The sequence below is a fragment of the Nerophis lumbriciformis genome, linkage group LG27, assembly GCF_033978685.3.
Source record: "Nerophis lumbriciformis linkage group LG27, RoL_Nlum_v2.1, whole genome shotgun sequence".
Classification (NCBI taxonomy): Eukaryota; Metazoa; Chordata; class Actinopteri; order Syngnathiformes; family Syngnathidae; genus Nerophis; species Nerophis lumbriciformis.
This window is the reverse complement of record NC_084574.2, coordinates 27,986,974-28,014,876: the sequence shown is the minus strand read 5'-3', so window position 1 is coordinate 28,014,876 and position 27,903 is coordinate 27,986,974. Positions and strand designations below refer to the sequence as shown.

Here is a 27,903-nt window from a genome sequence, read left to right as displayed (position 1 = left end):
CCTTGTAAACAAATCACATGCATTTACCAAATGTGTGTGTGTATTTTTTGTGTATATATATAAATATATATATCACTGTTGGCGTTAACGCACTTTTTGTGTCTTTTTACGCATTGAAATCATAAAGGATGCGCATTTTCGAAAGTCCACGCGCCATATTTTTATTTTATTTTTTTACCGACCCTGCCTTCTCCGCGTTTTTATTGGTCGTCTTCAAAGTAAGTAACTTTCCAGTACAATTTGTTACATTTTGATTCGCCGAAATGTTTTATCAACCACAAATACAGCCTCAGTTTGCACTCGGACAACTTTACTGCGAGGGGCTGTCAAAAGAAAGACTTCATGGTAAACACTAAGGTTTAACTTCTTCTTAACAACTCATTTACATGTCTCCAGTAAATGAGTTGTTTTAGTCTTTGTGAGTCCATAGAAACTTCACTTTTATCTCCCGCTGTATCGACATTGTTCGAGGATGGAGACAGGCTAGCTGTTAACTTCAAGCTAACCAGCACCCGACCAGACTCCTCCACCCCAAAAACATACTTTGCAGGTCAACAAACTTACAGGTGAAATTATTAAGTAATATACAAAAAGTTGCAATGTTGACTAATAAAACAGAGCTGTTTTTTTCTTTAAAAATGTAATTGCTCAAAACATAATATTCAATCAAAATCTATGTTTTTATGAATTATTTACCTATCCAAGGCTCTGATTACTTCACATTAAATATTTCACTTTGAAAAATATTTTTTGTGGAAGATTTTGCATATTTTGTGTGTTTGCCATAAAAAAAGGGCAGAAAACAAACAAACCAAAAACAACATAAAAAAACCCAAAACTTAGAATTGACGGATAGATCTGAAGTTGATGTAGACTCTAGAGAATTAAGCGTTAAATAAATAATGTATGTACACCCTGGCACACGATTATCATAATTTCATGACCAAAGCAAAAAAGTATACTGAAATAAATACACCTACAACTTATTAAATAAAAATATAGAAAAAACTACCGGCAGCGGTAAAGTTTAGATCCATGAAGGAACAAAGAAAGTGAATTAATGTTTACAACTGAATCAATTTACTTAGGCATAAAAAATTATTTTCTTTTGTATTATTTTTTTAATGAATTAAGTAACGTTTATGACAACCTTTTTCCAAAACACAATATAGAATGTGAGATATAACAGGATAATGCATACATTTATCATTTGTTTTGAAAACGGTTACAAAAAAGTGGGACCCAAAAAATGTACTATGGGACCCCATTTTTATGACTTGATGGGGTCCCTGGGACGCCGTTTTGAAAATTCCTAGCGCCAACACTGATATATCCACACAATAGTCATTTATACCCATCTGTTTATAATACAACAGCACTATTGCCTCACAAGTCTGTATATACCAATGCTTCTCAAATATTTTCTGTTACACCCCCCCTTGGAAGAAGAAGACATTTTGCGCCCCCTCACTCTCTAACGTCAAATTGTTATAACGATACCTCTGCTTAATATTGTAAGCTTATTAACATTACAGGAAACAGCACACCAGTCTTTCATCGTCTCCTACCCTGTTTACAGTGAACCCAAATGCTACAAAATGTATTTCGTGCTATTGCATTTCGCATTATTCATTATTATAAGTGTATTTTGTTGCAGTGTATTGTAGGGTGGCTTGGATTCGCAATTCTTATTTATTCCAATTTTAAATCAATTCCTAATTTTTAAGAATCGATTAAAAAAATTTTTTTTTTAAAAGAATTAATATTTACAAACATTTTTTTTAAAATTGTTTTTTAGGCCATCTACGTGCTTACTTGCTGCATGTATAAGTCATACAGCAGCAGACAAGAGAAGCTTTTGTAACCTACAACCTGTTTTGAAGGTTTTATTATAATAAAAATTTGCCATATACCAAATACTGTATATATTGTAGAAATCGGTTTGAATGGAGAATCGTGTTGAATCGACAATTCTGAATGGTATAGTAACCCTAGAAATCGTAATCGAATCGTAAGTTGTTTCTAAGATTCCCATCCTTAGTACTGTATATTGTAGTACTTTAATTTTTATGCATAAAACATCAATTTTATAGCTTGTTTTGTATTCTTGGAATGCAGGCTAAATGATCATATTTGACAAAAACAGTCATTATTTCAGTATGCAGGAGGTAGTTCGTTATAACATTTTTAGTTTTATGGTTGAAATGAATACATGTCCACCATATTTATGAAATAGCATCAAGTGTGAGCAGCTCACTTTAATTGAAAGAGCCCTAAAGGCGCCATTATGCCGCCGCCATGCTGTTTATCGCTACTCTCAGCCTGTGTGTGACTCCATAAGCCAGATGGCGGTCAGAGGGCAGAAGCTTCTGGAATTCACTGATAGCGCTGAGAGACTTTAACACAAGGCTGTTGTGAGAGGGAGGGAGGTTAAGAAGTGAGCATCGGGGATAAATGCCGCAGGAGGAGGGAGACTGACTGGATGAGTCATCAGGCTGATCCATCGCTGGATGAATTCATGTCGCATGTTCTCCATCTGCCACCGACATTATGACGTCTTCATGACAAACCTCACCTGTCGTGTCAGCTTGACAACACCGATAACTGTGGTTAGCTAATAATAGTCTATCAGAAGTAGAGGTGGGAATCTTTGGACACCTCACGATTCGATTACGATTCAGGAGCTACGATTTGTTTAAAAATCCATTATTGATGCATCTTGATACAGTTTTACAGTTATTTTCGTTTTACTAAATACGCTTTTATCACTTGCAACTTTAAAAAACAGTGCATTTGTAATGAGAGACCTGCACTTTTTGTACAGAACGCCACTACAATAGTTTAAAACAAAGTGGTACCTTTCCTCGCTGCGCAACAGGTCTGCTCTGGCATATTTTCCCAGAAAAGTCAAGTGTCTTCACAATTGAAACTTGTTGTGGTACGGTCACAGAGCCTGCGCCATTGATCTTTGCAAATAGTTTTTTTTTAATCCACAGGGATTCCCTCCTTTTTTGCACGCTGGCTTTTTGGTACTCATTTTGAGTTAGCAAAATGGACAAAACGTGTTAAAAGGGGAAAAACACACAAAGGCCACACATATTGAAGCGCTGAGACATGAGTGTGTCTTGTGCAGAAAGTGAGTGGAAGGCTCCACCTCCGCTACAATTACGCACCCTACAGTTCTGTCTGCAGGCGTGAAAATTAATGATTGAAGGAAGCATTTGTACACTGAGACAAGGTTCGCACACTGAGGCATACTTGGGCCGATCCAAAAGTTGGTACATCCAAAAGTTTCGAATAGAGGGGTTCGTAGATCGAGGTTCCACTCTATATGTATTACTTAGTAGTGTGGAATGTTAGAAACTGTTTGATCAAGTTAAATTACTGAGAGAACAAATTGGTAGGTATGCAAAATACTAACCTTATAATCGATTTATGCTTTTGAAGAGTTAATTTGTATTCTGGCGGCACCTAATGGTCACATTAATTCATTAAATTAAGGTCATGACGCAGGATGTTGAATGATCCAGAGACGTTTGTGACTGGATACTTTCTAATACGCTTCTGTCTTGGAGAGAGACTTTGAATCTTTAAGTAATATGCAGCTATAATTATTTGATTATATTGACAAATGTTGTGTTTTGACTGCAATGTTGTTCAATTAAGGACACTTAAGACGCACATCTAGCTTGTGTGTTTAGTGTTTGTTGTGTTGCTGATAGCTCCTAGTAGCCTATAGCCTACCATGTTTACTTTTTGTAAATTAATTCACAAAAATACAAGGAAAGATAAACTTGTGTGTTTATTATAGGACTGGATGTCCAGCTTTGTAAGTAATCACGCTGCAGGACTGTTTATATCCGAGCTGATATCAGGATTTTTATATGCAAGCCGATATCATCAGATATTTTTTATTTTTTTGCCGATAGACTGATTTCAATATCGCATCGAGACGCCCCTAATAATTGGTATTCATGTGGGTTGATAAGTAACAAGACATAATGACAAAATAGGATTAAAAAAACCTCAATTCAAGTTCATTTATTTTAAACTACAATAAAGTTGCCTCTTCTTTCTTCACATGTAACATACAATGTTGCCACTCATGAAGAAGTAGAATGTGCTCTTAACCATGATGATTGGGAATCTTGTCTTATAGGATGGACGACATCCAGCTGTGCAAAGACATCATGAGTTTGAAGCAGGAGCTGAGGCAGATTGTTGCAGTGGCAGGTACAGCTCAACCAATGCATGCTAACCCTAAACTTTATTCGAAGCATCTCATCGTCTCTTACATAGCAAAGCAGGTGATATTTACACCTTACACCAGAAAGTCACAAAGCTATGGTGTATTTATAGGACGCACGCACACACACACTGGGTGACGTGGCAGATGCGTGAGAGCGTCATACAGTATATGCGTCAAACGTACGCACATCGCGCCTCTGCATGCACTGTTGAGCTGAGAATGCAACAACACAGAGTACTTGTGCATTCTCTTTGGCCACTTGATTAGGTACGCTTACACTCTCCACTATACGAAGATAATAATGCTCAGGTTTCATTAACACAAAACCTGCCAGTATGATGCTGCATAGTACTGAAGCACTGCATCAGCTTTAATAAGTTTAGTGAATTAAACACGCTAAAACCAATCTAATGTAAGTCAGTGTCCTATATTATGAGCCACTGTATATTATTTGTAATCTAATGATATATTGTATTACTAATCAATATTTGTATTTCCATAATATGCTAAGGACCAATACAAAAATTAGCTGTGGACTGAAAACACTGGACACCCCTGACTTAGCATGAGGAACTGAAATGTCAGTGCAAAATGAGTTGGGTATCATTTTGAAGGACACAACACACACACTCACACACACACACACACACACACACACACACACACACACACACACACACACACACACACACACACACACACACACACACATTTTGCAACCCCACTAATGACAGACATTTTGCCAGGTTTGTTGTTATGGTTATGATTTATTTGTTACAAACATGTTTAACAAGTTACGTTAGGGAACATCACACGGTTACATTTGCACAATTCAACATATCTAAAAAGGAGTAGGAAGAATCAAAGCTTGAATTTAATCCTACCCCTTCTCATTGTTTTTTACTGATAAATAATTCTCACCATAACTTCTAATTTGAATGTTTAAATGAAGTTTACTCCCGGTGGGAAAGAAAGGAAGGTGTTGAAAAAAGGTAAAATCTAACTAAGTAATACAAAAAAAGCACACACCGTATTTTTCGGACTATAAGTCGCTCCGGAGTATACGTTGCACCGGCCGAAAATGCACAATAAAGAAGGGAAAAAAACATACGTCGCACTGGAGTATAAGTCGCATTTTTGGGGGAAATTTATTTGATAAAATCCAAACACCAAGAATAGACATTTGAAAGGCAATTTAAAATAAATAAAGAATAGTGAACAACAGGCTGAATAAGTGTACGCCATATGAGGCACAAATAACCAACTGAGAACGTGCCTGGTATTTTAACGCAACACATCATGGCAAGAGTCATTCAAATAACTATAACACATAGAACATGCTATACGTTTACCAAATAATCTGTCACTCCCGATCGCTAAATCCGATGAAATCTTCCTCCCCGGTGTCGCCTCTGGTATGTCTTTTCTTTCTGCTGCTCGATTGTTGTTCTCTGCTGCATATTTCACTACGTCCAGCTTGTAATCTGCAGTATATGATTTCCTTTTCGGTGCCATTTTTGTTCAGTCCTTCTCAGTTTTTATAAGTTACCGCCAATGTTGAAATGATCCATTTTCCTAGGTACGGACGTAGTAGCATGTAGCATCTTTTTTTTCACAATACACCGCCATCATGACCCACAATGCACTTGTGCCATGACCCGCGCCCCCGCATACTTTCTATTGGTTGACGTGTGTGTGACGATTGCTGACATTTGCTTCGTCTCTTCCGTGAATTAGATAAATAATATTATTTGATATTTTACGGTAATGTGTTAATAATTTCACACATAAATCGCTCCGGAGTATATGTCGCACCCCCACTATGAAAAAAACTGCGACTTATAATCCGAAAAATACGGTACTGCTTTGAAAATGTGGACTTAATTGTACACTTCATAACTGAGCCCTAGATACACATAACATAACTTAATGGTCAAAGTCAATAAAAAGGTTATGTACTACTTAATATTGTAGAATTTGCCCATGCTACTGTTATTTCCAAACAATAAGGAAAACAAAAGCATCAGTTGGAGCAAATAAAGTGGTTTATTTGTGACTACTGTGTTGTGTTTTGCCCCTCTGGAATTGTGTTTGCCTCTGGTCAAATATACAGTAAATGTGCATATGACTCACCTAAGAAACACAAGCCTGCTGCATTTCCTGCTGTGCTGGCAATAGGATTTATGCAATGACAGCATTAGCCTCCCTCACCTACGACTCACATTACTCTTCTTGTTCACGGCAGGAAACGCTGATGTTTGCGCTCATTTTTCAAGCCAAGTTACCAGGGAGACACTCTTAAGCTTTTATACTGAAAACCTCAGCAAGGCTTTGTTTCCTTTTTATTTTCTTGCACAAGTCTCAACTGAACTACAGTATACTATTTTCTCCTTGGTAATATTTCATGCAGACTTAAATTGTAATTATGGCACGAGCATCGAGCAAAACGTTATTGTATCTTTAATTATTACCTCCGCCAGTTTTTTAGTTATAGTTAGCCACATAACTTTAAAAGGTCATGGGCGGATTTTGATGAAATGTTCAGGAAATATGATAAAAACAATTAATTCAATTTTGGGGTTGATCCAGATTGTTTATATAGAACAAAGTCAAACTCGTTTTCATCGAGGGCCACATTGCAGTTATGGCTGGACTTGTATTAGTAAATATTTATGAATTTTACCATATATTTGTCTCATATTTTTACACAGGATATCCGCGATGTCTTAAAAAGTCTTCATGGGGAACTTCACTTTTTGGGGGGAATGTTGCCTATCGTTCACAATCATTATGAGAGACATGATGACAGATTGATTTTTTTTGCACTCTAAATATTAAATAAATGTGATCGTAAGCCCGCTTTCAAATGAGTCGTTCAATTCTGCCTATAGAGCCCCTAAAAACATCTCCATTAAAGGTTTTATATACATGATGCAAGTATATATGTAATGTAGTAACAGGCACATTTGTAATATTTACGTATTTCGATCATCTTAAGCATACGCGGCGCATTAATTTAAAAAATGCATCACGACATTTGCTCTTTTTTTTTTGCCTTTCTTCATCACTGATTTCTGCCCACTGCAGACTTTGAGAGCCAACAAATATAATAAAACATAATTTACTGTGCAACATCAGCTTTCATCAGGACTGCTAGGATGTTCATTTAGATGAAAAATGTCTCATAATCCTCACGAAGAAACAGTGTAGCGGGGCGGGGGCCAACAAGCGCTTTTCGTGTCGTCCTCGCCAGTTTCGGGTCCTAAATTGAATGTCAAAGTGTCCCAACGTGTCGGATTACCTACTCAGACGTCTCATGTGAGATGAGGGTAAATGCATGATTTATGACCTAGAATAAACTTACAGGGACCAGGGAAGCAGGGAAATAGCAGACGACTCGATGACGTAAACATAGGGAGACACAGAAGTTACTTTAAATAGTTTGTCTGTGTTAGCGCTCATAATACCAATGTCACTCATACTTGGGTAATATTCAGATCACAAAATGTAAATGGAGTATTGTTGGCACTTTTTGAATGGTTATTGTTTTTTATGTGCGGAAAAGTGGAGCTGCCATTAGCTCTGCTGTAAGCAAGCTTTTATTTACGTTTATTTGATATTTACAAAATCCATCTGTCGTCATGTCTTAAAATGATTGTGGATTGAATTGTGATAATAATGACTTATTTTATCTTTGTGGAAAATATTGGACACAATGTGTTATCAAGCTTATGAGATGCGATGCAAGTGTGAGCCACTGTGACACTATTCATTTTTTATAAATGGCTGTGATGATAATGTAAATGAGGGACTTCTAATCACTGCTATGTTGGAATTCTCATTAATTTTGATACTGTTGATATTATTCATTTTTGTTTGTCTACTTTTGGATTGTTTTGTGTCATGTTTGTGTGTCTTCTCGATAGCTCTGTTGATTGCTATTCTGAATGTTGCTGGGCCGGGTTTGGTTTTGGAATTGGAATTGTGTATTATTTTGTTAGACTGATTAATTTAGAAAAAAAAAAATACAAAAAATGATTGTGAACGATGGGCTAAATTTAAAAAAAGGGCAGTTCCCCTTTAACAACAATTTGAATTTAAGGGGTTAGTGCATCTGCCTCACAATACGAAGGTCCTGAGTAGTCTTGGGTTCAATCCCGGGCTCGGGATCTTTCTGTGTGGAGTTTGCATGTTCTCCCCGTGACTGCGTGGGTTCCCTCCGGGTACTCCGGCTTCCTCCCACTTCCAAAGACATGCACCTGGGGATAAGTTGATTGGCAACACTAAATTGGCCCTAGTGTGTGGATGTGAGTGTGAATGTTGTCTGTCTATCTGTGTTGGCCCTGTGATGAGGTGGCGACTTGTCCAGGGTGTACCCCGCCTTCCGCCCGATTGTAGCTGAGATAGGCTCCAGCGCCCCCCGCGACCCCAAAGGGAATAAGCGGTAGAAAATGGATGGATGGATGGATGGCCCTAAAATGTCTAAAATCCTCCTAAAACCTCATGAAAGGTCTTAAATATGTGCTAATGATATATTAACATTATTTTTATTAAAAACATGCATAAACTTCAGCCTTGCTTTTAAATATTTCGATTCTTGAGGACGCTATAACGTAACGGAACTAAAGTAGGCTCCCTGTGCTGCCCGGTGAAAATGTATTGCGCACCACCAGCTAGTGTGTGCTGTGCGGGCACAGCGGTGTTTTGTTACAGCTCCGCATAGCAGCGGAGAAAACTTAACAAAAAATCCCACCGGAAAACCAAATGACTTGCATAGGATGAGTAAGTGAAAGTTCAACAATTTAATTTATCCTTTGATTCGATAGTTGTTTTTTAACAACCACATATAGCTGTAGTTGTTCAATAGCTGCCTAATTGTTTTCATATGGCTTCCTTTGTCATATGACGTTCTGCAGAGAAAGACAAGAGCAAGAAAGACAAGCAGCAGGAAGAAGAAATGATCCTGAAGATCCATAAACTGGTGCAAAAGAGGGATTTCTTGGTGGATGATGCGGAGGTGGAAAGATTAAGGTAGACCGTTCAAGTAGTTCAATGAATGTTAATATTGATCATATATTACAAATATTTGTATTGATCAGGGAGCAAGAGGAGGACAAGGAGATGGCTGAGTTCCTCAGGCTAAAACTGATGCCACTGGAGAAGACGCTCAAGGTTAAACAAAGTGAGTTGCCATATTTTAGCGGGGAAGAAAATACTTCTGAATGACAAACTTTTCTGTGTTTTTTAACCAACAAGATCCTCCGAAGCCCAGAAGACAAATCCCGGAGCCACCACCCAACAAACCCTTCATCACTAAATCAGGCGTGGCCATCATAAAGGATTGCTGCGGCGCCACTCAGTGTGCCATCATGTAACTGACGGACACCCTTTCAAGGCCACGCCCACATCCCCACGTCATCACTTCCTGTGAATCAGAGAACCTGTCATGCTCTGTGTTCCACTGTGAAGTGTCCATGTTTGCAATGCAACTCTGTCCGGGTTCCCGCTTCAAAGCCTTCACAATATTTGAGTTTGACATGAAAAGGATGTGTCGATTCAATAATCCCATTTGTCATTTGGCTTCCGAAGATCTAGAATCACAAATTGGAACAACAAGCACTATTTTATTCCATGTTGGGTGTTCTCTGATGCACAGGGACCGGAAATGATTGTCATTATGGATGAACGTGTGGGCCAATAACTAAATATTGCTACTTTTTACTAGCAGTTGGGCTAACATGCCCCTGAAAAACACAAACACTGCTTTAAAACGGGGCCACAAACTAGTTGGATGCTAATGATGATTCCTGAGCATATTAATGGATGAGGGTGGGTTCTATTTCTCAGGTGATGAACAGACACTAAAGCTCAGAAATATGATAATTTATGATTATGTGTATTTGTTCCCAACCATACATACACGTACTTGTGGCAAACTACTGCCAGCCATGTCAGAAGTGTGTATCAACTGTTATTGTTGGGGTGGTATAGCTCGGTTGGTAGAGTGGCCGTCCGTGCCAGCAACTTAAGGGTTCCAGGTTTGATCCCCGCTTCCCCCATCCTAGTCACTGCTGTTGTGTCCTTGGGCAAGACACTTTACCCACCTGCTCCCAGTGCCACCCACACTGGTTTAAATGTAACTTAGATATTGGGTTTCACTATGTAAAAGCGCTTTGAGTCACTAGAGAAAAATGCTATATAAATATAATTCACTTCACTTATTAGCATAGCCCTTACTGTGTTGTAGATGATTTTGTCTTATTTTATTCTATGATATAAACCTTGCACTACAGTCAAGTACTGTAAGGTTGTAGCAGTATTTCCATTTGTGATCTAGTTACCTAAAACGGTTTTATTCGTGCTTGTTGGTAATAATTATTTTGTGTTTAATTGCATAAAAATACATTTTTTCTATATAAAATGCAAAAATGATCTAGTAACACGTCATCTTGATCCTGGGTTGCAATCACGTGACATTCTAGAGCCCGCGACACTTCCGGTTTCCAGGTGGAGGAGGGCTTGGGGCACGAGTTTAGAAACCGTAGCGCAGAGCAGTGATGACCACGCCCCGCGCTCCTCGCAGCTCATTTGATTGGTCGCTGCAAAGTATCTCGAGTACGCCACCTTCACACATGGTTTTCTACACCAAAATTCATCTATTTATTCCTCTACTACTTCTTCTCCAGACTTTGGCGCGCTCTACCTTTCCACTTTTTACACCGGATTCAAACCGTTCCAACTTCGAACTGTTCAGCCTATTCGGGAATCGCAGGCTTTCCCTTGACAAATTCCAAAAATTCAGGGACATTTTTCCCCATTTAAAATGAATTGACCATTTTTGAAACTTTTACCACTTCCACATTTTTCGACCTACTCATACCATTCCACCTTCAACACATTCCACCATTTTGGAAATTCAAACTACCCATTTTCCAAGTTCAAACAAATTCCAGGATTTTCCAGAATTTCTGGTTTTCCAAAGCCCTATTTCCACCCTTTCCACATTTTCAACCGTTCAACCGTCAAAACACTCTTAATTAGGACAAAAAACAAAGTTGTTTTTTGAACTGGAAAAATTCCAAATTTTTCCGAAATTCGAGGAATTCCGTAATACCATTTTTCAATTCAACATGTTACTTGTTGGAGCATATGTATATTATTTATTTATTAATTGTTTTGACAATGAAATCAAATAATGCCAATGATGATGTTGATGAATTATTGGATGTTTTAGATCAGGGGTGTCAAACTCAAATACAGAGTGGGCCAAAATTTAAAACTGAACAAAGCCGCGGGCCAAGGTTGAACAAATTATCCTTTTAATAGGGACCCAAACAAGTTTTGCATTGAATATTGAACAAGCTAGGCTTGTATAACTTTATAGTGACATGCAAAATTGAGTTTGAAATAATAATAAAAAAAATATCCATGGCATATCAAAAAAAATGTAAATAAAAATTGAATGCCTCTTTTCTATTTACAGCCTTCTGAGGTAAATATCAAAATAAACTTTTTCCACAGGCTAATAATACATTTTTAAATAAAATAACAATAATGAATGAATCAAACATTCAAGCCTTGCAGTAGCAAGAGAAAGTGCATGAATAAAACGTTAATTATTGCTCAGTTTGCTACACTGATTTGCTTTAACACTGAATATGGAACAAGCAACGCTTATATAACTTAATAGTGCAAAATCAACTTTCAAAAAACAAACGAAAAAACATCAATGGCATATTAAATAAAATGTAATATGCCTTGCATTCGCTCATTCGGGGTTTGGTGGTAGCGGGGGGTGTATATTGTAGCGTCCCGGAAGAGTTAGTGCTGCAAGGGGTTCTGGGTATTTGTTCTGTTGTGTTACGGTGCGGATGTTCTCCCGAAATGTGTTTGTCATTCTTGTTTGGTGTGGGTTCACAGTGTGGCGCATATTTGTAGCAGTGTTAAAGTTTTTTATACGACCACCCTCAGTGTGACCTGTATGGCTCTTGATCAATTATGCCTTGCATTCGCTCATGTGTGTGTAGAAGCCGCATATATTATGTGACTGGGCCGGCACGTTGTTTGTATGGAGGAAAAGCGGACGTGATGACAGGTTGTAGAGGACGCTAAAGGCAGTACCTTTAAGGCACGCCCCCAATAACGTTTTCCGGGTGGAAATCGGGAGGAATTCAGGAGAATGGTCGCCCAGGGAGATTTTCGGGAGGGGCACTGAAATTCAGCTGCATGATATAATAAATACAAAGATGCGAATAATTGCTATTGCGACATCCAGTGGACACATTTAGAACAGCATTTTCTTTCATTCAAAAATGTTTAGGTACATTTTTTTAGACTTAGCGAACTCATCCCGTGGGCCGGATATAACCTGTTGACGGGCCTGAGCCGTACGTTTGACACCCCTGGACTAGCGCATGCAGTTGGCAATCACAAAAAAACAGTATTAACATCATGGAAAACAAGTCTAACCTACCCCTAAAAGTGGATGTTCAGCGTCGCTGCTTCCTGGCTGCCGGCAGTGTGTTCAATTCGCATTCGGCATGATGACGACTGGCGAGTGCGACGTCGTCAACTTTTCATCACATTTTCACCTTAAGAATGCTTCAGTCATTCAGCAGGTGTCATAATTAACAAGACCGCGATTAATTTCCCCTCAGTGACCGATGGGGGAAAAAGTGGCGCACTGCATGACAAATCAGCGAGAGAAGAAGAAGAAGGGACTTTGCAGCGACCAATCAAATGAGCACTCGGGAAACGCGGGGCGTGGTCATCCCTGCTCTTCGACTTCATGCTTTACTTGATCTTCTCCGCCTAAACGCTAGGGGGCAGTGTTTACAGGCGCCTGAGAACGAGCTGGTAAAAATAAATAAAGCGTCGAGTGTCTGCCAACTTGCCAGACCTAACATAACAATGTCGATATAGTACGATAGTTTCACCCTAATTAAATAAATCCCATAATTTATGATGATTTGAGCTCCTCAATACATGGCTTTTAGCAAACGCAAACAAACGTGTGCTTTAGTGTCAAGTAACTCTTTACGGCCACACGGGGGCGCTGTTCTAACTTTTTGCTGGCAGTGCTGTTAGCCTATTAAAAGTAAAAGTGTTATAAGTTACACGTTCTGTAGTCAAATGTTACCGTACCAGATGAGACTGAGCAAAGGTAAAATCGGATACGTGCGATATTTTTTAACTCAAAATCTCTATTTATTTCTCATCTACAACAAAGACTGGTTGAGGAGCATTTTAGCTTCCTGTGTAGTAGTGAACAACGGCGAAAGGAAACAAAAGGCACTTTTATTGTTAACACACTCACAAATTGATAAATTCAGAATTGCTTGTATTTAAAAAAATAATTGCAGTGACGCTCCTCTAATTGCTCGTTTCATTTGTTTTGGTAGATTTAAAAATAACGCCTATGTAGGAGCGGGAAACCAGAAAAGTGTCTTCAAAGTGCGGCCCAGAGCTTTTTTAATTTTTTTGGTCCACAGCACAATCTACAGTCAAAATAAACACTTCTCGGATTAAAACATTACAAAAATAAATATATCAGGCCTAAATCCTCTCCCAAAATGGCTGACATAGTCCAGGGGTGTCAAACTTGGTTTCCTATGAGGGTCACATTGCCGAGGGCTGCTTGTTCCAGTGAATAATGTGATTGTGTCTATTATATGTATATGTTTTCATACACTGTATAAAAAAACTTGTTGATATTACAGTAAAAAGTTGCATAGTTGCCAGAATTTTAACTGTAAAATTAATGGCGGTTTTTACAACATATCACTTGTGAAAACCGCACCACTGTTTTTTTTTTAAAATTCTGGCAACCAAGCTGCCATTTTTTTTTACTGTAAAAAACATACGGTTTTTACACTTACCGGTACAGTAATACATTGTAAAAACAATTGCAGATTTTACAGTAGAAAATTGGCAGTTTAATCGACAGCCTTTTATTGTTAAAAACTAAAAGTTTTTACAATTTACATAACATGCTGTAAAAACCAACATACATTTTACCATTCCATACATTTAAAAAATACATATATTTTCATTGTCAAGCAGACATTTAAGTATTTGTTTTTTATTTTGACAAAACATTTTTGGAAAGTATATTTGTTGCAATATTTGGATACTATTCAAGTTAAGGAGTGCAATTTCATGCAGTACATACACTGTATTGCCAAAAGTATTTGGCCACCTATCCAAATGATGAGAATCAGGGGTCCTAATCACTTGGTCGGGCCACAGGTGTATAAAATCAAGCACTTAGGCATGGAGACTGTTTCTACTAACATTTGTGAAAGAATGGGCCGCTCTCAGGAGCTCAGTGATTTCCAGCGTGGAACTGTCATAGGATGCCACCTGTGCAACAAATCCAGTCGTGAAATGTCCTCGCTCCTAAATATTCCAAAGTCAACTGTCGGCTTTATTAGAAGAAAATAGAAGAGTTTGGAACAGCAACTCAGCCAGGAAGTGGTAGGCCACGTAAACTGACAGAGAGGGGTCAGCGGATGCTGAAGCGCATAGTGCAAATACTTTCTGCACAGTCAGTTGCTACAGAGCTCCAAACTTCATGTGACCTTCCAATTAGCCCACGTACAGTACGCAGAGAGCTTCATGGAATGGGTTTAAGCCATACATCACCAAGTCCAATGCAAAGCGTGGGACGCAGTGGTGTAAAGCATGTCGCCACTGGACTCTAGAGCAGTGGAGACGCCTTCTCTGGAGTGATGAATCACACTTTTCCATCTGGCAATCTGATGGACGAGTCTGGGTTCGGAGGTTGCCAGGAGAACGGTACATATCGGACTGTGAAATTTGGTGGAGGAGGAATTATGGTGTGGGGTTGTTTTTCAGGAGTTGGGCTTGGCCCCTTAGTTCCAGTGAAAGGAACTTTGAATGCTCCAGGATACCAAAACATTTTCGACAATTCCATGCTCCCAACCTTGTGTGTACAGTTTGGAGTGGGCCCCTTCCTCTTCCAACATGACTGTGCACCCGTGCACAAAGCAAGATCCATAAAGACATGGATGACAGAGTCTGGTGTGGATGAACTTGACTGGCCTGCACAGAGTCCTGACCTGAACCCGATAGAACACTTTTGTGATGAATTAGAACGGAGACTGAGAGCCTCATCAGTGTGGGACCTCACTAATGCGCTTTTGGAAGAATGGTGGAAAATTCCTATAAACACACTCCGCAACCTTGTGGACAGCCTTCCCAGAAGAGATGAAGCTGTAATAGCTGCAAAAGGTGGACCCACATCATATTGAACCCTATGGGTTAGGAATGGGATGGCACTTCAAGTTCATATGTGAGTCAAGGCAGGTGGCCAAATACTTGTGGCAATATAGTGTATATATTTTTTCTGTCAATATGGAAACATGTAATATATTTACTAAGAAAATAAAAGGTACTTTATTGATGCTTTTTATTTCAGGCCTTCACGGGCTAGATTTGGGCCCCGGCCTGGCGTTTGACACCTGTGCTGTAGTCTGATGGTTTCTGTGCATCCTGTCATGATACACATTTCTTGCGGTAAATGGGAATTTTTCGAGTGTACTAAAGCCCTTAGAAAGGTTTTAGTCGGTGGAATAATATTAATAAAGAATAAGTTAAAGAGGGTTAGATGAGATACGTCAATTTTGTTATCTACAGAATATCACAAAGCTAATATTTGGAAGGTTTGTCCAGATAGTTTAGCATACATTGATTGATGTAAATTGTATTGTCTTTTGTATCTTTAATTTACAAAATGTATCAAAGTGCTCCACATATCTTTCAGTTTTTCCCTATGTGACCCTCGCTGAAAAAAAGTTCACACCCCTGTAGTAAAATAATCCAACCAATCACAGCACTTCTGCTGGCATCAAAGTTGACGTGTTTTGGACATGTCTTCGGTTTTGGAGGTACACGTCAATGATTTGGGGGTTCAAGTATGGGACACTGTAGCATAATGATTAAGGTAACAAGACATGAACTTATTCTGGACATCGCTGACAAGCAGCAACTCAATATGATGGATATTTAAAAATGAATGCAATCTTTCATTGCCATGTTTGAGTGTGATGAATATCACCCAACCTTCCTTCTATTGTACCAGTTGATTAATCAAATGTTGAAAATGTAACAAATATGCAGAAAATAAGCTGAAACTACCTGTACATATGTTTAAATAAAGAGCATCTTTCAGGAAGCAGGCGGTTTGATCTTTTAATATCAAGTATTGACCACACAGGAAACAAAAAGGTAATGCTCAGTTAAGTTTATTAACAAATGTTTTGGTCCCTTCAACAAATGTTTGACAGTAACAACTTGTGGTACGGTTTTAATAATGTTGATTAATGGGTGGTGTTTGGGGGTTTAAGCAATGATTACAATGGTAGCAGTTTTAAACAACACAGGTTGATTATTATTTGTCCTAATCATTAGTGGATTATAATGCAAAACCGCCATGCGAATGAAAAAACTTGACTTGCAAAATCAAGGGATTTAGTAAAAAGAAACAGAGGCTTAGAATTAGTTTAAACTATATACTCTAATCACACAGATTTATATCAACCAAGACTATGCAGGAGTGCATATTTCAAATGGTACAGATGCGACCTGAACAGAGGGAAATAACTGGGCCAAGTTAAACTAAGCCATGAGTTAGATGTCACCACGCAGCGAGAACTTAGCTTTACTCAAATAGACAAAAGGTTAAAACAGACATTTCCTGGGAGATTTAAAGCTCCGACTATCATGCGCTGCACTCATTGATCAGTCTTAGGGTATACGCTGCAGAAGTCAGTTACAAACATTTTGGTGAGTGGTCAAAAGGTGGACTCTCAGCTTTCAAGGCAAACTTAAATCCTAGTCATGATGACAACTGAATGAGTGGTAAAATGTATCGGCGCTGATGGAATGGGCTCTTACCCATTCTCCAAATGTCTTTCTCTGAACAAAAACAGCCACTCGGTGCTCGTGTCATGTTTAAATGAATAGTAAACCCGCAGTGTTTGGGAGCAACAGCAGACCAGCAAACATGAGACGGCCAAAAGGGAAGGAAATTGACACATGGTAAAAACCTGTGATGTTGGGGAGGTAACCATGCCTGTTCCTTTGCTGCCGTGGCAAATACAAGCCATTGTAAATGCCAGGCAAATTCCAGAGAGCCGCAGGGGCTTCTCTATGTGGACGCTACACTCTTATGTTGTGGAGGCATTGCGCATGCTCCACTAACAAGTCCACCACCCTGCCCCAAAAACGCAACTATTCACCTTGCATTAAAATCAAAAACTTAGGAGCACTCCCCTACTTCCCTTGAACCGTCGACTAAGACAGCAAACCACCACAGACGCTACTTGCAACAACAAGGTTGAGCAAAAAAAAACTAATAACCTTGAATATTTCAGTTGCGGCTGCTTATGTGGTCTAAAACATGCTGGTCTCAAAGAGGTTTTCTCCTCTGCTGCTGCTTCTGAGCTCACACCATGCATCAACTCATGTATGCACACGGTGCATATGTCACAATACATGACCGTTAAAAAACAAAGATGTTGCCCACTGGATCCTAACCTGGTCAACCGCACCAGGGAGACCTTCGGTTTCAGGCGCACGGCCGTGGGCACACCTCCCATGGACTAAATCAGAAACAATGGCCACTAAGTTCTGATCTCAAGGAGGCAAACTCTTAAGACACCTTCAAACGTGGGTATGGAGGTCTTCAGCCATTCGCGGCACACCTACAAAGTTCTTAAAATCAAGTGAAATTATTTGTCTTGAAGTATGAAGGAAGGGTTCTTTAAATGAGATCAGTAGCCCTGAAAACGGTCATTTTGTCAAGCTTGTTAAGTGAGAATTTAACCTCATAAAACAATTGTGCCAACTGTAAATGTTGCATGTGTGACATCGAACTCATGTCTCGACTACAAAGTGTTCAGACACATCTGAGGATTCATTTAAATTACCTGTGGGATGAAAGAAAATATTTTTGTAACAATAAGGAGATTTAACATTTTGCAAATTGCAGAACATCTGCAAAAGGTAAACGGCTCAAAGCATTGACGACGACTGACTGACTGAATGAAGGGAAAAGAAAAGCACGATATCAGAATGCAATGCCAGGAAGTAGCAAAGCAAAAAGGCTCTCTGGGGTGAATAACTTCTACTTAGAGTTACACCGTGGTTCTACTAGCATGGCTTGATGTGCTCACCTTTTGATTCAGAAACCTGATTTAAATGCAAAGTTTGCAGCGAGCTTGATTCGATTGCGGGGGCCTCTTCTGCTGGGACTGTCCACAGTGGTCTTGGTGTCATCGACCGCAGAGCCATCAGCGGCCATGTTGGTTTCTACGCCCTCTGAAAACAGACAAGTGTGATGTGTTCATTCAAATTGAGTTCTCCTTGGGAGAGAATAAAAGTGATGCTGACCTGACGTCTTCTCCTCAAAACGTATCAGATCCACCTGCTGCAAGAGGACAGAGTCCGGGTGGAGCTGAGGCGAGGGCAAACTGGACGGCACCGGACCACAGAGAAGGTCAATTGGGAAGGTCTGATATTGCAGCTCTGACTGCAGTGCCAAGTCGGCTCCTAAAAAGGTGAATGTGTGGGAAAATGTCATCGGTTACACAAGAGGATACGTTTTTTAAAGAACTTAAATTAAATTCTACATTTCCACAAGACACAACAAGGTCATAGTTTCCTGAAACAGTCAATGTGATACACAAACTGACAATGGAAAAGAACGCGCATCGTTTGAATAGACTTCTTGGCATGAGGCTGTTGGCTATAGGAAGGAGAACATTTATGGACCATTCCACCAAACCAATGCCATTTGCAATCAGTGTGTTGGAATGGGCTCAGCGTCGACATGAGGATGTCCAATTCCTTTGTAGGGGTGTGACAGGACATGAAGCTGTGTGCTAGTTATTGATAAGGAGGCTGTTGAGTGTGTAGTGGAAACAGGATGTGTATCAAAAAGAAGGCTCAACATGACATATAATCTTTTTTCCAGTTCCTCTTCCACTCTTTTTCACCTCTGCCTCATAACTTGCATCTATGACTGCAACTTTTAATGTTCTTGATTTTAGAAACAATGGAATGTGCATACTTTGTGTGCATAAAGATCAATCTACACAAGGAGTAATATGAACAGATAAACTCTTGTTATCTGTCCTCACACAAATTCCAGGTGGCCATTTTCTTGTGTGAAATTCTAATGAGAATATATTTTACCCCAATCGAGAAAAAATATTAATACTTAATAGTATTTAAAAGATTAATATCAACTACTTTAAACTCTAAAAAAAGCATTTGTTGCCAACCTCCTCAACTTTCTTTACCATGAAATGTAATGTTGTAAATATCACTTTTAGCAAACTCAGCATTTATCTCAATGATACTTAAACTGGTCCTAATATGCAAAACCAACTTTTTTGTGTATTTGGGATCCTCATAAGCACCAAAAAATGTGAAATCAAACCAGAGGCATGGCAGACATTTTTATAAAACAATCTTGCCTTCTTCCAAACGTTTGGAATTTGAGACTTAAGTGATGTATGTTGCCTTAGTTACGTCAGCGGATATCTCCATACATGGCAGAGTTTTAGTCAAATAGCTTCAAGTGAGTCCGCAATTTTTATTCAGTTGAAGTTCATAAATTCCTTATTATTCTGTATCCTCTTGTTGTGGTGCAGACTTGCTCGTACATGCACATGGATGCTAAAATCCTCCACAGTTGCCATTTTTAATAAAAAGTAGCCTACACTATTGTTTTAACGTATGTCTGTCAGTAGACTCCATGTTGAAGTGCTAAAAGCTACAACATGGTTGAGGAAGTGGGGACGCAGTAGAAGGGGGCTAGGCCTGGATGTTAGATTCAACATGTAATTTAAGACAGTCCACAAAACGGCAGACTCTGAAGAGACAGTTAGAAGCATCTTGTAGATGGTCTGCAAAAAAATTGATGCACACTTTGGACCAAAGCACCACCATTATATGTTATGTAGACTACAAGGAAGTGGTTTAAATGTAGAAAATAAATCATAAAATGACCCCTTTAAAAAGGACAACTGCATTTTTGGGGGAATTTTGCCCGTCAATCACAGTCCCTATGTGAAAAAAAAAAACACACGTCTTTTTTTTTTGTGGTTTTACATCATGAAAAAACTGCCATTAAGAGGTGCCAAACAATGCATGTTATGGGGATTTTTTCTATACAGCATGAAAAGTCATAAAACCCATTTAAAAACCCAAGTACTATGTGGTCTGCATATTAACCAAGCTGTAGAGACATTGTTAATGTAAGAGCCAATGCAGAGGAACTCCTTTTAGTAACAGTGCCTTTCTCATAAAGAAGTACTTTTAGCTAGCTATGTAGCTGCTGCTGCATTGCCTCTGAGTTGGTAAAAGTTATTGCTAGATTATAAATCAAGCCTCACACATATAGTAGAAGGTGGGGGCCATAAGCCAAAATAGTTGGACAACTTTGAAATTTCAACTTAGAACTAAGACATCGCTAGGCAAGTTGCTTGTTTTATCTTAGCATTTTTTTTTACCCGAGTGCAAATTATGATTATCTAAACAGGGAGTACATGTATTGTGCTGAAAGATACAACCATTCTATAAGTTGTCACGCCAATAAGCGCAGGCATTGTTAGTCACGGTTTTATTATGTTCTTATTTTGTATTATTTGTTTAGCACTTAGCAATACTGCTGCATGATGCTTTGCGCTTTACTATAGCTGGATATGCTTAGCACCCAGGATCTAAAATTTAAATCTATGGATCTGGATAGGGTTGGCACGTTACAAAAATGCATTTCGATACTATTCAAAACAAATGTCATTATTGGCTTTATTTTAACAAAAAATCTTATGATACGTTAAACATGTTTCTTATTGCAATCAAAGAACAATTTTGTCATTAAATAACACTGTGACCATACTAGACAACTTCTCAGTAAGTAAACCAGCAGGTTACAAAGGCTTTTAATTTGGCTGCTGGAGTATGCAGTAACATATTGTATTATTTTGTCCAAATTATTAGGGTCAAGCAGTAGAAAATGAATGGAATATTTATCTACTTGTTCATATCGGCTTACTTTCTGTTTTAACATGTTCTATCTACACTTATGTTAAAATGTAGGGATGTCCGATATTATCGGACTGCCGATATTATCGGCCGATAAATGCTTTAAAATGTAATATCGAAAATTATCGGTATCAGTTTCAAAATTATCGATATCGGTTTCAAAAAGTACAATTTATGACTTTTTAAAACGCAGCTGTGTATACAGACATAGGGAGAAGTACAGAGCGCCAATAAACCATAAAGACACTTCCTTTGCGTGCCGGCCCAATCACATAATATCTATGGCTTTTCACACACAAGTGAATGCAAGGCATACTTGGTCAACAGCCATACAGGTCACACTGAGGGTGGCTGTATAAACAACTTTAACACTGTTACAAATATGCGCCACACTGTGAACCCACACCAAACAAGAATGACAAACACATTTCGGGAGTACATCCGCACCGTAACACAACAGAACAAATACCCAGAACCCCTTGCAGCACTAACTCTTCCGGGACGCTACAATATACACCCCCCACCCCCCACACCTCAACCTTCTCATGCTCTCTCAGGGAAAGCATGTCCCAAATTCCAAGCTGCTGTTTTGAGGCATGTTAAAAAAAAAAAATGCACTTTGTGACTTCAATAATAAATATGGAGGTGCCATGTTGGCATTTTTTTCCATAACTTGAGTTTATTTATTTTGGAAAACTTTGTTACATTGTTTAATGCATCCAGCGAGGCATCACAACAAAATTAGGCATATTAATGTGGTAATTCCACGACTGTATATATCGGTATCGGTTGATATCGGAATCGGTAATCAAGAGTTGGACAATATCGGAATATCGGATATTGACAAAAAAGCCATTATCGGACATCTCTATTAAAATGTAATCACTTACTGTTCTGTTTGGATACTTTACATATGTTTTGGGTGATACTACAAATGTTGATACCAAGTAATTACACAGTCATACATTGGTCATAATTAAAGTTATGTGTCCAGGGGTGTATTTCCTGACTTTATAAACAAAAAATGACAAGAGATTTTGTGAAGTTCTAGCTTGCTGTTAGTGGTTAGCTATTGTATCCTCCTATGGTGTGTAGTGAAGCATGTTTACTTATTCCTCGTCCTGCAGGGATGATACTTTTAAGAAACTTAATTCATTTGTCACCATGGAGGAAAGTATTAGTGATTTAGAAATAGTTAAAACAATGCAGACTGCGAATGGACGTTAGCCGCTAGCTAGCCATGTTTTAAAGCACCTCTTCCTGAGCAGCGCTTCAGTGTATTGCTTCAACTTTGTTAGTTTTTAAGCCAAAATACATCCATTCTACCTTTTCTGTATACACACGGGTTATGCTTAAGTACTCCGTGCATGTGAGTTGCCTAGCATGCGTCTTTGCTCGGAAAAAACCAGCAATGTCACAACGTGACGACGGTGCGCGTCATGTCCGTAAGAAAAGAAAAGTTCCGGTATTTTTCAGAGGCAGTTTAGTACCGTTCGTAATTAATTAGTACCGGTATACCGTAAACCCAAGTTCTGGATCATAATTTGTCATAATTTAGTTATTGGCTCTCACGTTGTCTGCCATGATTAGTAGTACCGGTAGTTGTTTTTGACGGATATAACGATCGTTGCCATGCGCTCTATGAAATCAATGTGCCCTGGAAAAACGTTCAGTAATGCTTAATATGACGAAAATATTGAAACTATTACCGTATTTTTCGGAGTATAAGTCGCACCGGAGTATAAGTCGCACCTGCCGAAAATGCATAATAAAGAAGGAAAAAAACATATATAAGTTGCACTGGAGCCCGGCCAAACTATGAAAAAAACTGCGACTTTTAGTCCGAAAAATACGGTACATATTATTATGAATGTGCCTGTTACTACATTACATACATGCTTTCAGCATGTAAATCAATGTTGCTGGAGGTTTGTAGAGGGCTTTATAGGGAGAATAGATCGTTGGCCTCCTCTCGCTAGCATTTTTTACACTTTAGAATTCACAGAAAGACATGTTTTTTAACACAAGGATAGTTAGTAATGCTAAAAAAAAGTACAGTTCAACATTGTTTATTTTCTTTAAAAATAGAAAATAGCATGTGTTGCATCATTCAGAGCCTCCCTTTGCAGTCCATGAGAAGGTAATTTATATTTTGTATATTCCAAGTTATTTCAACTATGATAGATAGATAGATAGTACCTTATTGATTCCTTCAGGATAGTTCCCTCAGGAAAATTTTAAAAAATAGTATGGGGTTTTAAAAACACACAGCACAGTTCTGTTACCAATATATTTTTTTGATGTTGTCTTTATTTGTAAATTAAAATATTTGTTGTATCACTGTAATGTTCTTAGTGTCAACAGGCTATTATGAATGTCATGTGGCTATATTTCCATTACCGATTGTATGCTGACTCACTCTTGTTACTAAATGAGTCATAATCAGCTTAAGAACCTTGTACAAAAATCAACTAAAGTTGCCTGAGATGGGTCAATATATAGATTTGAGAAGTATTTGACCCGAATATCAAAGGGGATACAATGTCGGATAGTTGTGTTAAACCCGGCAGCACGACTTTTAACAGGGGCCAGAAAACGCGAGCATGTAACCCCAATTCTTCAGAGTTTGCACTGGCTCCCTGTTCATTTTAGAATTGATTTTAAAACCTTGCTGTTTGTTTTTAAAGCTTTACATGGACTGGCACCTCAGTATATCTCGGACCTCATCCAAATTTACACTCCTGCGCGCGCTCTGAGGTCCGAGAGCCAGCTCCAGCTCGTGGTGCCCAAGACCAGACTTAAATCCAGGGGAGACAGGGCCTTCTCTGTGGTCAGCCCTAAGCTCTGGAACACTCTGCCCCTCCATGTTCAAACTGCTCCCACGGTGGAGTGTTTTAAGTCTCGTTTTAAGACCCACTTTTATTCTTTGGCTTTTAACACTACGTAAGTTGTGTGGTCCTCTGTTGTCCTCTTGTGTTTTTTTTTTTGTTTTTTTTTATAAGTTTTGATTTCTATTTACTGTTTTAATTGGTTTTACCTTTTAAAATCATTTTTAATCATATTTATTTTTATATTTATTTATTTTTTGTTTTTATTCAGTCATTGGTGGAGCTAAGGATAATATTTGAATATTGTTTTTAATATTGTTGTGCAGCACTTTGGAAACATTTTTGTTGTTTAAATGTGCTATATAAATAAAGTGGATTGGATTAGATTGATAAACGATACCAAAGTGTCAAACAATAAAATCATGGAGGGTGAATTTGTACCAGGAACCCTTGAGTTTCTGGGTAATAGCTCTACCATCTAAGTCACGGCATTTCTCGCGGTGTAAATTAAAACGTCAAAGGACAAAGCAATCAAATATATAACTTCCATCCATCCATTTTCTACCGCTTATTCCCTTTGGGGTCGCGGGGGGCGCTGGAGCCTATCTCAGCTACAATCGGGCGGAAGGCGGGGTACACCCTGGACAAGTCGCCACCTCATCGCAGGGCCAACACAGATAGACAGACAACATTCACACTCACATTCACACACTAGGGCCAATTTAGTGTTGCCAATCAACTTATCCCCAGGTGCATGTCTTTGGAAGTGGGAGGAAGCCGGAGTACCCGGAGGGAACCCACGCAGTCACGGGGAGGACATGCAAACTCCACACAGAAAGATCTTGTATTTAAAGTTATAAAGAGCAATCTTTTACTTGGACTCTGGTCTTCCAAAGTGTTTGTTGGGCTCTCTCTGGGGCTCTCCATGTTCTCTCCTGGAAGTGGACTGCTAGAGACTGAAGCAGTTGCTCTCACTGCATGACACAGACACATAAGCCTGTTGTTTATAATGTGTGGGTATCACATTACCACAATGAATGGTTGCACTAAAGCGTTACCTTTCATATCGTTCTTCAAAACGATAATCCTCTTGTGACCGTGCCCTTTGATCCAGACCACCTGATGATAACAGCATGAAATAAACCTTCCACAGAGTGCATATTGCAATAACCATGTATGTACATTAAACTATAGAGCTTCAGACTGTAAGAATTGAAATAGCACCTGTGGAATTGCACTGAGCAGCTCATCAGTGCTGGTGTATCCATAGTAGCGTGGCCCAAGGTTGCAACCAGTAAACTTCCTATAAGCTCCTTGGAACTCAGACATGAAGATCTGGTTGTAATGGTAGGTGTGGAGCAGTGCACGTACGTTACGGGCAAACTGGTAAAGCCTTGTCAGTCTCACCCACTCCTCACCAAGACCGCTTATGGTGTCGCTAGCTTCAATTCCATCACATTCTTCACGGTAAAGCTGTGAATGACACCACATTTTTTTTTCAATTCCTTCTGCTACTGTCTTCTAATGGAATCCCCTTCTCACCTCCACAAGGTAGGGTAGGCTTTTGAGTAGCTCGCTGAGGGATAGGAACCCATATTCACAAGGGTTGAGTGGGGCTCCATGGACAGTTTGGTAATGCAGGCTCAGTACGTCCACCTTGACACCTCTGTCAATGCGCTCCTCTTGAGACATAAGCAGCGCCAGAAGTTGTGACGTCAGAAAACGCAAGGACTTCCTGTTGATGAGCTGAACTTCTCGACCTTCTGTGCCATCCACGACCTTGGAACGGAAGAAAAATTATTGATTTGAACTAATTGCAATAATTGTCGAAAGCCATTTAATTTTCATGTTATGCCTGACAAATGAAATAATTATGAATATAGCAGACCGATGGAGGCGTCTTTACCATAACAACATGGCAGAGCTTGCTTAGCAAAGCAGGCAGGGAGCAGACATCGTAATCCTGCAGACGTAGACTATAACCAAAGGTCTTGGTGTACTCTGTGAGCAACTGGTTCACAGGAAGGCTGGAGTTTTTCTGAGCTCGCAGTATTTTGACCAGCTGAGCTGCTAGAGCCTTGACGCGCTCTACCTCTGTTAGGGTCAGGACCTTCTCCTCGCTGCATTCCAGCACCTATAAAGAAGGTGGGTTCAATTGCAAAAGTTGACTTGAAGCACACATACGTTTTTTACTCACCATCAGGACTTCAGGGATGGCCTCAAAGAGCTCCATGAGCTTTGTGAATCCATAGTAGCTGAGCTTACACTGACGACCAAAGTGGTGGTGATAGGTGGGGATGAATTTGCTGAAGAGCATTCGGCAATGAGGTTGATGACGAAGGAGGTCCACCACCTCCTTCCCGAACTGCTTAGCGCGCTCCATTTCATCCGTGGTACGCTCTGTGATAAACGATAGGCAGGTTATGCTATTGAGGGAAAACATTCATGTTGTACTGCATGCTTTAAATAATCTGATGAACATCGTGTGTACCGTAGTTTATCAACCATTTGTATAGATGTGGTGATAGATGTTGCACCCCAAACTTTTTTAGGTGGCCCCCAGATTGAGCACACAAGGTAGAAATGATAGTGGTAGTGTTATGTTGCAACAAAGAAGTACTTCACTTATTCCACATTTCTTGGTAATGCCTCATTTATTACAAAATGTATTAACATTTTTTAAAGAAACGACACACAAAGTGACAACATGAACAAAATATTTTAGAGGGAGTTTTTCAATTTATAAAAATAATCAAATACTGTTTTATAACCCGAGTTGTGTTTGCTGGATTTTTTTATTGATATTCTGTCCGTTAAAATAAGCCTTGCATAAAACAATGCACTGTTCATGTCTTTGTTAGGGCGTAAAATCAGCAGGGTCTTAAATAATTATTTCAGACCTATGTCTATAATAAACAGACATAGACCTTTGTCATGGATATTTAAGGCTAAAAATATTCCAGTTAGCAGTACCTCTCTTGGGAACAGAAATGACTGTATCCGTGTCCAGGTGTGTGACGGTAATGGTGGTGTCTGGGATCTCAGTCAGCAGGTCAGGGAGGTTGCATGTGCCGTAGTCTGTTACACTCCAGTCCCTGGAGAAGCACCTGAAAAGATGTGGAATATATAGCTGATTTAAAAAAATTAACAGCTCAACTCGAATTACTTAAGTTTATGAACAATATAAGTTAATATGTTGACTGACCAGTGGTAAGCCTGCATGAAGTCCCTGAAAGCAACTTGCTTACTGGCTTGAAATTTGAGAAGCTTTAATAAGTCTTGAGTGAAACGCTTCACTTGAGCACGATGAGTGAGAGTTAGTAGTCGCTTTGTACCCATGCCCAAGATCTGAAAGCAAACATTAAAATTACACATTTGGTTATTACAAATAATTTCATCTGACACTGTAACATGTAATCATTTACATATACATTTTGACACTATAAATTTCTATTAGTAAGACATAGTGCACCGCCACCTAAAATAAAAGTACTGATTTACAACATATGCAACTTGACAATGACTGCTCGACTTTGTGAAAGTGTGTGGCATATTTTTTGTGAACAACCGTTTCTGGATCCATTACTCGTACAGTATAATACCAAGTTTTAATACAATGTTCAGCAAGAGCAAACACTTGGGTCTATATATTGACCCAAACAAGGGGCAAATGAAAGCCACAGATCTTAACTCCAAGACAGAAGCAATAAGTGTGTAAGGAAGAACATTTATTAAAAGTGACAGCACACA

At 39.1% G+C, this 27,903-nt stretch overlaps 2 protein-coding genes across 5 annotated transcripts in view; one reads left to right on the top strand and one right to left on the bottom strand.

Annotated features, from left to right (window-relative positions):
* Window positions 1–10,487, top strand: part of bmerb1 (bMERB domain containing 1) — a 30,618-nt gene extending 20,131 nt beyond the window's left edge. Inside the window, exons 3-6 of the mRNA XM_061988248.1 lie at window positions 4,160–4,233; window positions 9,166–9,280; window positions 9,349–9,431; window positions 9,506–10,487. Coding sequence (XP_061844232.1) covers window positions 4,160–4,233; window positions 9,166–9,280; window positions 9,349–9,431; window positions 9,506–9,624 — 391 coding nt within the window. The 3' untranslated portion in view covers window positions 9,625–10,487. The remainder of the gene's footprint in view (window positions 1–4,159; window positions 4,234–9,165; window positions 9,281–9,348; window positions 9,432–9,505) is intronic.
* A 6,012-nt stretch (window positions 10,488–16,499) lies between these two features.
* The window catches only part of LOC133624570 (meiosis regulator and mRNA stability factor 1), a 30,247-nt gene continuing 18,843 nt past the window's right edge, over window positions 16,500–27,903 (bottom strand). For all 4 annotated transcript variants that reach the window (XM_061988241.1, XM_061988242.1, XM_061988244.1 and 1 more), the window contains 10 exons: window positions 27,359–27,501; window positions 27,127–27,260; window positions 26,351–26,553; window positions 26,060–26,287; window positions 25,696–25,932; window positions 25,378–25,626; window positions 25,212–25,272; window positions 25,029–25,127; window positions 18,665–18,823; window positions 16,500–18,592 (listed from right to left, as the gene is read on the bottom strand). In XM_061988241.1, the coding sequence (XP_061844225.1) occupies window positions 18,456–18,592; window positions 18,665–18,823; window positions 25,029–25,127; window positions 25,212–25,272; window positions 25,378–25,626; window positions 25,696–25,932; window positions 26,060–26,287; window positions 26,351–26,553; window positions 27,127–27,260; window positions 27,359–27,501 (1,650 nt within the window). In that variant the 3' untranslated portion in view covers window positions 16,500–18,455. The remainder of the gene's footprint in view (window positions 18,593–18,664; window positions 18,824–25,028; window positions 25,128–25,211; window positions 25,273–25,377; window positions 25,627–25,695; window positions 25,933–26,059; window positions 26,288–26,350; window positions 26,554–27,126; window positions 27,261–27,358; window positions 27,502–27,903) is intronic.